The following is a 10,117-nucleotide window of genomic DNA, read 5'->3' on the forward strand; positions in this document are numbered from 1 at the left end:
CTAGTACGCACTAAGGTGAATCAAAAATTCAAATGCGAGACGTTCGCAAAATGGTACAAACATGCGTATACAAGTGGCACCACGCTCAGAAAGTCCCTGACAGGGCGTGTCCGAGGGCGCTAGAAATTTAGTCTTGAAAAAGACGAGTTTGTATAAAACTGGAGACGGAAAACGTGAAGTAAAGTAAATACAAGAAGCAAAGTGTAAGCTAAAATAACGTAAAGCGTCAACTGTCAAAGAATAATTAATAATATGGCGCGGAATGTATCGCGTAATTTTGCAGAATTTCTATTGGCCAGCCTGAATTATTTCAAAATTAGTTCGCATATTTTCCGGGGCTTTTCTGAGCATGGTGGCACTGTGCTATATGCGATGAAACATGAGTTGCTGTCGAGTGTCGAGTCACCTTTGGAATTTTTGTTTACATAGGAAATCGTACTTAACGTGAACTCCAATGGCGAACTTCGACACCCAATGAATAAAAATTTATTCATTGCTTCAGACAGCACTTATTTTTGATCCCTTGCTACCAGTGGCGGTTCCAGCCCCCCCCCCCCGAGTGTTCATTTTTTCATCAAATTTCTGTCGATCTCATTTCCATTATGCGAGATTTCTTTTATTTTTTTCCTTGTTGGGACAAAGTTCGGGTTTGGGCCCCTCACCTACCAATCCTGGGACCGCCACGGCCTCTACCAGTGCAGTTGAGATAAAAGGCCTAAACTCCGTACAATCTGCGCATGCGAAAGAAACGTCAAAGTTGCAATGTTATTAATTAAAATGTAGGTTAGGTTATTGTTTTCATCACAAGCTGGTATCTGTTATAATGAATAAACATATTCGTAAATCGTAATGTACATTTAAACTCATAGACTTTTGTCGTTGTTATACCAAGAGCCATGTTTCGCTGCGGCAGTATAAAATTCGAAAAGGACAGTATAAGCCCCATGTTCACAAATCGTAACCCAAGACATTTCAAATACCTACGAATCGCTAATAAACCGGACGGCTACTACGGTGATAAATCTGGAACGCTCCTACTGGCATAAATATACAAATTTGCTTTCCTACCGCCTCCAATAAGACAGCCCGATTGTAGATGACAACCGACACAAACAGGCCGTCACGTAACTTCATTGTTCGTCCATTACATCAACGGACCCGACACTCACCGCTAGCACGAAGGAATGGGCCATCAAAACCAGGCTGTATAAGACCATGCACCAAGTCGTTGGCGTACGTGAACGTCACACGGTCACGTCCCTGCATTCAATTTAATGTGTGCTACTTTTAGGTTTCAGTTCTTCGTACAAAGACACCTTGCAAGCGGTCCGACAGAGTTTATGTGCGATTGCAAACCCGAACACAACGACAGTAAGGTCACAAAGTTTCTAACGTGCTCCAAGATTTCAATTTGAAATTGTCTGAACCGGAATAGTCAAGAGAGCCGTGGACGAGAGAAAGATTACCAAACCCGTGGGATATAATCTGACTTGACAGATAATGTGAATCGATCTTAAATTGTGGACCTATTAGGTAAATAGCTGCATAATTTACAATAAAGTTTTATTTGTACTTGTGCTTCCATAGTTTCTGTAAAGAGAAGGCTGAGAATTGGGTCGCTGCAATGAAGTGATAGAAAGCCCTACGTTCAGTCTGTCGAGATGCTTCCCTGTTTCTAACTCAAAGGTTCTTCCAAAGAAGGTGCTTATTACTAATTTCTAAATTGCATGAAAAACCGTTTATTTGATTTTTTAAGAAGAAGTTAATGGGTTTCAAGAACAATAAATTTGATAAATATGTAAACTTTTTATTGCTTACCAATATTTTAAACATTAAATAATAATAAATTACAGAATAATAAAAAGGGCACCTTAGTTATAGTGAATTGGCAATTTCAAATTGAAATCTTGGAGCACATTAGAAACTTTGCGACCTTACTGACGTTGTGTTCGGGTTTGCAATCGCACATAAACTCTGTCGGACCGTTTGCAAGGCATCTTTGTACTAAGAACTGAAACCTACAAGTAGCAAACATTAAATTGAATGCAGGGACGTTCACGTACGCCAACGACTTGGTGCATGGTCTTATACAGCCGCCATTCCTTCGTGCTAGCGAGTGTCGGGTCCTAATGGTGCACGGCCTGTTTGTGTCGGTTGTCATCTACAATCGGGCTGTCTTATTGGAGGCGGTAGGAAAGCAAATTTGTATATTTATGCCAGTAGGAGCGTTCCAGTTTTATCACCGTAGTAGCCGTCCGGTTTATTAGCGATTCGTAGGTATTTGAAATGTCTTGGGTTACGATTTGTGAACATGGGGCTTATACTGTCCTTTTCGGATTTTATACTGCCGCAGCGAAACATGGCTCTTGGTATAACAACGTCAAAAGTCTGTGAGTTTAAATGTACATTACGATTTACGAATATATTTGTTCATTATAACAGCCTGTGATGAAAACAATAACCTAACCTACATTTTAATTAATAACATTGCAACTTTGACGTTTCTTTCGCATGCGCAGATTGTACGGAGTTTAGGCCTTTTATCTCAACGTCCGCCAGGTAGTTAGTACTATTGTAATAAAAACATCGCCTCTGGGGTACGCAGTCGACTTATTGTGACGAACGAATTATGGGAGTACAAAATTTATACAGCGTTGTCTATCTAGTGTAGTATGATCTTTGCTCTGATTAATCTTTATACAACTTAATTAAATTGCGTGTGGTTCTTATTATGTAATTATATAAACAACTGTGCTCCGGCTAGCTGCCAGTCAGTGATCCTCTTCTGCTCTTTTAAGAATAGGATAAAGGGATAACTAATAACTCAACGTACAATTAATGACCGTCAGGTGCTAAAGGAAAATTAATTGTATTATTAAAAACACTCTGTACAATAAAAATAAAGCGAACTGTAATACGTTAATATGTTTAGAATTTTCAGGTGCGAATTCCAACTTATGACCCCAATGTATGAAACGAAAGTGGGTGGTTAAATCGCTTTTATATAAGCATACACCCTTAAATAGCGCTTAAGCGTTAAATTGTCTTCAATAGTGCACTACGACACTATACTGTATTCATTTTAAGAAGATAGCGGTAGATAGCATGGCGCAAGTTGGTTTTTCTTCCCGCGGTTTTGGGCAATCCGTAGCTTTGTGGGTTTTGGCGCAGCGAACGCATAAGGGCGTGCGGCTACTCGCTCACGCTCGAATGCCCGATACGCTGTCACGCGAAGCACTGCATGATCTCCCTCACAGCCCTGAACGCTTCTACTTTAACGCTGCAGCAGTACAGCATGTCCGTGATGTTGTATAGAGCAAATAGTAAGTGAGATGGAAGCTCTGTTCCGTCAACTCCTCCGCAATCTCTTCGGGGCAGACAAGAGGCCAGTCCTTTGATCGCTACTTTAATCTCGCGTTCGGTAGGGGCGGGAGGGGGGATGTGTGTAATCAGCGCTTTATCTTACAACGATGGATGGTTTAAACACTTAACTCAGCGCTATCATACGCTTTTTGACATTCAACATTCAGTTACTACATACGCATTTACCACGCCCTTATTTTAATTACAATGACCCGCTTCATTTACCTCACCCCGAATATACTGCTGTGTGTAATGGTACGCGGTCAAAATACCACCCAGCAGAGACCTACCTGGCTCAAATTACCATTATGTTATGCTTTCTTTTTAAAATTCCTCAGGGCATGACCGGGTTCCGACACAAACAAAAATCTTAACATTGTCTCTAAAACTTTATAATTTGAAAATGACGAATCTTTAATCTAAATCGTAAATTCCAATGAACTCACTACTCAAATTTTGAATTGAAATTAACAGTCGGATTAACAGAAAAAATCAAACAGAGAAAATTAAAACTTTACCTGGATCTCAAATCGGGAATTACAAGAATTTATTTGACTAATGGCCATTTTCGCCGACAAATTTAAGCGGAGCTAAGCTTAAGCGTAGCTTAAAATCCATGGCAACCATTGTTTGAATAAACGTTGCCATGGATTTTAAGTTACGTTTAAGCTAAGCTCAGTTTAAAAACAATCATGAAAACAAATTCGAATACAAAAACTTGAACGAAAAAATTAAGGCTATTGTTAGCCTTTTGAACACACACAACACATTTACAAAACGAGCAAACAAAATTAACGAGCAATTCAAGAGATTTCAAGAAAAATAAGTACTCACAGATTAGTCGAATTAATATCCAAGGTCCGGGCAATGGAAATATGATGGATGACAAACCAAACACTTTACACAGAGCTGACAGCTTTTAAAACTCACATAACTTGGGTAATCCAATAACTTGTTGAATGAGCTTAGCGAGTAATTATCATAGCTGATCGGGTGATAAGATTTTTAATAAGACACAATACAAAACTGGACACAACTTTGTCTTATCAGCGGTACTGTGTAAAACTTGGCAAAAACTTGTCCGTAATAATTTAACGCAACAATGCCATACTATTTTCAGTCGACCCGCAAACAGTATTACGGCGAATACATTAGGCTTAAGCGTTTTCATATTTACAAGTTCGATATTGTTGTTCCCCACCGTCGCTCGCTATTCCCAACACCATCGCCCGAACTCCAAACACCTGCATTTTTCATCTTGCACTTGGCGTTGTTAGTAAACAAGGCCAATTAATTTGTCCAATAACGCGTTTACAAAACATCTAGCCATATAAAACTTTTACGCTATGTCGAAATTACGATTAAACATTCCCTTATTTATCCGCATTTTTTCAACTTGGAGAACCACAAAAAGGATTGGTTTCTATTACACACTCAAATTGCTACAAACATTTACCAACTGAATTTATCTGTTTAACCTAAACAACAATTAGTACTTCAACAGAAACGGTCGTTTAAGCCGTATACTTTTAGAGAAATTTTGCAACGACTGTTTTCACTAATGGATAAATACGGAATGGACTACTGGTGGGAACTATCCGTATCAGATCTACTACCGGAAGACATCGAGTCAAAATGTAATGTTCCACGCGACCAAATTCGAAAGGGCGAAGTAAGTGCTCATCCCTTTATCAACGTCAGCTAACAAAACCTAATCTCTAGGATATCTTCGATATATGGTTGGACAGTGGTTTGAGTTGGTCCAATGTCTTGGAGGGCGATCAAGTGGCTGATATGTACCTGGAGGGGGTCGATCAATTTACTGGTTGGTTTCAGTCGTCCCTAATGACATCGGTTGCCTTAAGGAATAAGTCGCCGTATAAGTCGGTATACGTTCACGGTTTTGTAGTTGACCAAAACGGATTGAAAATGTCTAAATCTTTGGGGAACGTCGTCGATCCTGTCGATATTTTAGAGGGAAGGAATGGTATGAAAACTTACGGCATTGACGCGTTAAGGTAGGCAGTTTGACATGAATGGAACTATAATGTCGGCATAAAATTTCAATATTTGAGAGTTGTTGAGCAGAGACGCAATGGGTAAGACTAAAATCATTTAAGTAACAATTTTTTAGGTGGTGGGTTGTCTGCCATGCAAATTCTGATGCCATCACTCACGTAAGCGATAATATCTTACAAACCAGTGCAGATGAAGTGCAAAAAATTAGGAGCGTGTTACGATTTGCCCTAGGTTCCTTATTTGACTATGAAGAAAATGTGATGCATGCTTCCCATTTACTTGTTATAGATAAATACATGTTGCACCTGCTGCATAACCTTCACAATAAGGTACGTGTACCATTCGCCCATTTTAATAAAGGATGTTCTTGCAGGTCTTTCAAGCATATAACTCCTACGATTACAATAGGCTGTCACAATATCTAATTAATTTCGTAACGAATCCTGTTTCAGCCTTGTACTATGTAGCAATTAAAGATCGCTTGTATTGCGACGAACAGTATAGCCCGAGTCGACAAGCGGCACAGTTTGTGCTGTATCGGCTTGCTCAAACGGTCGCGAAATGCATTGCGCCAATCACGCCACATCTAACGGAGGAATTGTATCTTCATTTTCCTCAGCAAGTACAAGATTCGTTCTTCCATTTACATTTAAATCCTGAGACATGGGATGACCCCAAAATCGCAAGATTAATGGAAAACACTATTTTAGTAATAAAAAAGGATCTGCATAGGATTGTGGGCGCTAATACTTTAAATCGTAATGTTTCAATTAGGCTACCAGAAGTACCGTATCAGCAATTGAAGGTAACGATTATGGTAGTTTTCCGTTTGTTATTGCCCTTTTTTTTCTAGGGGGTAGCTGAAGATATGAATAAAGAACTGGCTGATATATTGCAAGTTGCACGGGTTGAAATTGTTGGGGATGCGATTCCTGAGTTTGATTTACAAATTAGTGACACTGCTTTGTTTATGTGTGATAGATGTCGGAAACATTCAGCTAAATGTGAAAATGACTTATGTGATCGTTGTAATGTTATATGTAATACCTTAAAAACAGAACAAATTCGATCGTAACTGTTAGTGTTGTCTATTGTTGTAAACATGCCAGTGAGGTGGATTAACTGTGTTAAAGGTCTTTGCAACTTGCACGACTTGGATTCTGAGCCAAAGTTGGTGGATAACTTCACTTTATCAGGTACTTGGAAAAACCTTAAAGAATCGCCCCATTTATGGGATTACTGTTTGCTAGACACAACACTCAAACTACTTCTCCGTATACATGACACAACGCTTGAGCCTAACTCGAAGTAGAACACCTTTATAATGACTCCTTCTCTCTCTTAGAACAATACAAGAACTTTACAACCCCTAAGACTGACTGTTTTTCCCAAAAAATGCCCCGTTTAACGTCTATTTAAAACATTCCCAATACCAGGAGTTGACAAAAACTTGTTTGAACCGTCTGAACAGCCATCGGCAATGCGACATTTTATTCATCAAGTTGATGTTTCTCATCAAGTTTTGTGAAGATCAGAAGCTGTCGGAGTTTGTGTATGAATTTAAGTTATTGTAATAAAAGTAGTAAGTATAATATAATTTTACAATTACTACGGCTTATATCCAAACCAAGCAACACCTCCATGTGGATACACTTTAATAAAACTGCTTTTGAAAGCGCACGCACAGTCTAAACTTGAACGTGAGAAGAAGAACGTCGTAGAGAGGGTCGCATTTTGCCTTTTGCGCATCGACTACCTTTCACTACCACCCTACACTCTAGAGGGAAAGGGGCACCCCGCGCATCTTCCATGCGCTATCCTTTTCGTATCGAACGCTCTGAACAACCGAGAGCGCCATTTTCGTATCGAACGCCTTTTTGTGTATGAATCGCTGATTAGCATCGACCGCCTTACACATTCAAGAGGGGAACGGTACCTATCGCATCTTTCATGGGCCGCGTTTTCCGTATCGCCAATCTTGAACACCCGATAGGGGAAGGGCCAATCTCGCATCTTTCACGGGCTGCCTTTTTCTCACCGAGCTCTCGTTATCTTGAGTTAATGAAACGAAGCATGTTGTTCATCTGTAAATAATTTACACATGAATTATGTAAAACATGTAGAGAAGTACTTACTGCTATTATTATGGTCGGTGTTTCTTGTGAGAACTCAGGTGTAGCCTGGTTAACTAATCGCACGGATTAAAATCAAGTAACGATCAGTGTCTGTGTCTGTGTCTGGTGAAGTTATGTAGGGTCCTAAAAAAAAAAAAAAAAAAAAAAAAAAAAAAAAAAATCACACATGGGCACAATAAGCCAACGCTATCAGGAAAGAGATATTATTATTATTATTATTATTATTATTATTATTACCTATGGTTTTCTATCGACATTTTCTAATATTTAAAAATACAGTATTGTTCCTAGGGGTCTATTCAAGTCGATCCTGAAAACGATGACTTACCCTATACTTACCTTTGGCAACTCTGGCAAAAAAATCTACACGCAGAGCCACCTACCTTGGCACGAACGCTACGTGGTGTAATTGGTTCTTGTATGTGTTGGGACGTGAGGCATAATCGGGAGGGGAATTAAATAAAAGACAAAACTTTTGTGCGTAAGAAATGACAGGAACAAACAAATATATTACGCACATAACAAGACCATGCCAGGGAAACCTTCTACGGGACAAAAACCCCGGCATAGGCCACACAAATACGTGAAATAAATGACCTACAACAATAAAATGCAAGAGAAAATACACATAAATAAAACATCTCAAATTGTATGATAAAAATCAGGTAATCAAATCAAATGCAATTAAACAAGTTCATAACAAAATACACAAGACATAATAAATGCAGTGGAAAACATGATAAATCAATTCAGTACAAAAACACATCAAAATACCTGTACCATCAAGTGAGCTAACACAACTCGTAAAATAATAAATTGCATGTACATAGGAAACATGTAAATGGTGGCTCTACTCGAGTCTTCCGTTTATATAATTTAATTTAACACGAAAAGTATAGGTGAGAATGCCAATGGCCAATAGCAAGTACTTATTCATGTGAAAATCGATTATCGCTCAAGCAGAACATATTTTAAATAGTGGAAATGTTAATATGAGAGGGCCCCTACTCGCATTGCTAAGATGCTAACTGCAATCCGCACGAGGCGAGTAGGCAACAGATACAGGGACAGATGAACTGTATTAAGTACCTACTCCACGGAGACAGAATTAACCACTCCCACACAGAAACATCGGAACATCAAATAAAAGAGCCCCCCTTCGTATAGCTAACGCACAAGAACTGCAGCGCACCACGAATCAGAAAGTAACAGATACAGCGAACAATCAAACTGTATTAGGTACTTCCCTCACGGAATAGTTACGGAGCAATCGGACAGAGTAACATATTGCACTGATAATCAACTCCTCGTGAATACAGAAATAAATACTTAATAAAACAAAATAATGGCATAATCACCTGTACAGTATAACAAACACGATTCAGATATCGGTACTCAAAACAACGGCATGGAGTACGCCGCATGATTCAGATACCTATCGTAGATTATGCAAAATCAGCAAAATGTAAATAATATCAAATTGTTGCAAGAAATTCAATTATTAATAGCTAGTACAAGAAAGAATAAAATGTTTACTACCTGTAAATACACCTTCAAAACACCACCATAAAAATAATAAAGAATAAAAAAAAACCGGGAAAGCGTGATGCCTTCCGTCCTTAGAAAAGGAAAGAGCTTCCGTCGACCTCGTCGCCATTTTTTTCATTCTCCCCTAGCTTCGTTACGAAAATCCCCTAGTATTTTATTTTATTTATTTATTGTCCCTCTTGTTCTAGGCCCTCAACAGGCTTACGCCCAATTACAGAGTGACCCGCATAATGCTTTTTAGAGGTGTCCCTGCAGAAGGTCTTAAGTTGTTCTATACTACTCCGGTATTTACTTTACGTATTAGGTAAACTGCAGGAAAACCTAATGTGGAGTAGCCGACAGAATGCTTGAAACTGATCTAAGGAAATTCCCATCTCTGCCACAGATGAAAAATTCACCTCAAACCAGGTTCGAACACCCGACCCCGGATTTATAGCCCAATGCTCTACCACTGATTATATACAGAGCATATCATATTTTTGTTTCAGGTGTGTTGCCTTACCATAAGGGTGGATAATCACAATATCTAACATCGTCGAAAAATGTTAACATAACCTCTTAAGAAATTGAAGTAAAGCACTCAGGACACTCTTACCAACATAAAAATAATCATGATATGATGTAACATAACCTCATGTTTCGATGAAATGAACTGAACTGAACTTCTTATTAAGATTACGGAAAATGTCAGGCTTCTTCCGTAAAATTTTTTGTTGAAAATGCTTATTAAGGTACTCTAACAGTTTTTTCCAATTTCATGCACGTTGCTTAAGGGGTCCGTATAACGTTATGTAACCAAAAAATCAAATAAAAAATATAAAAAATGGGAAACAAATACTTATACCTACCGGCGCGAAAAATTTTGATTTAGTAAGAAGAATTAAAGTGGAAAATTTTAATTTATTTTTATTTAGGTATTTATTTATCTTTTTTATTATTTAAGGTTTGGATGCAAATTTCATTAATGAGGTTTCTAACCATTAGCTAGGCTTTAATGTTATAATGGGTTGTTGAAACAGGGTTATTTATAACCACGCTCATTTTTCTATCAA

General features: G+C 38.5%; 1 protein-coding gene and 1 long non-coding RNA gene across 2 annotated transcripts; both read left to right on the forward strand.

Moving 5' to 3' along the window:
- The first annotated feature begins 757 nt into the window (after positions 1-757).
- LOC116174897 lies at positions 758-2,088 on the forward strand. Its single transcript, XR_004146192.1, has 4 exons — positions 758-1,233; positions 1,292-1,533; positions 1,588-1,701; positions 1,876-2,088. It is a non-coding gene; the product is annotated as an uncharacterized LOC116174897 (long non-coding RNA).
- A 2,808-nt stretch (positions 2,089-4,896) lies between these two features.
- Positions 4,897-6,463, forward strand: LOC116174896 (isoleucine--tRNA ligase, mitochondrial-like; the record flags this gene model as incomplete). The annotated part of the gene is given in 5 exon segments (XM_031492922.1): positions 4,897-5,035; positions 5,086-5,381; positions 5,498-5,711; positions 5,756-6,187; positions 6,236-6,463. Coding segments are annotated over 5 exon segments (1,303 nt in total), but the record flags the coding sequence as incomplete, so codon positions are not given.
- Between the last annotated feature and the right edge of the window lie 3,654 nt (positions 6,464-10,117).

This window comes from Photinus pyralis, unplaced genomic scaffold (assembly GCF_008802855.1).
Source record: "Photinus pyralis isolate 1611_PpyrPB1 unplaced genomic scaffold, Ppyr1.3 Ppyr1.4_LG6, whole genome shotgun sequence".
Lineage (NCBI taxonomy): Eukaryota > Metazoa > Arthropoda > Insecta > Coleoptera > Lampyridae > Photinus > Photinus pyralis.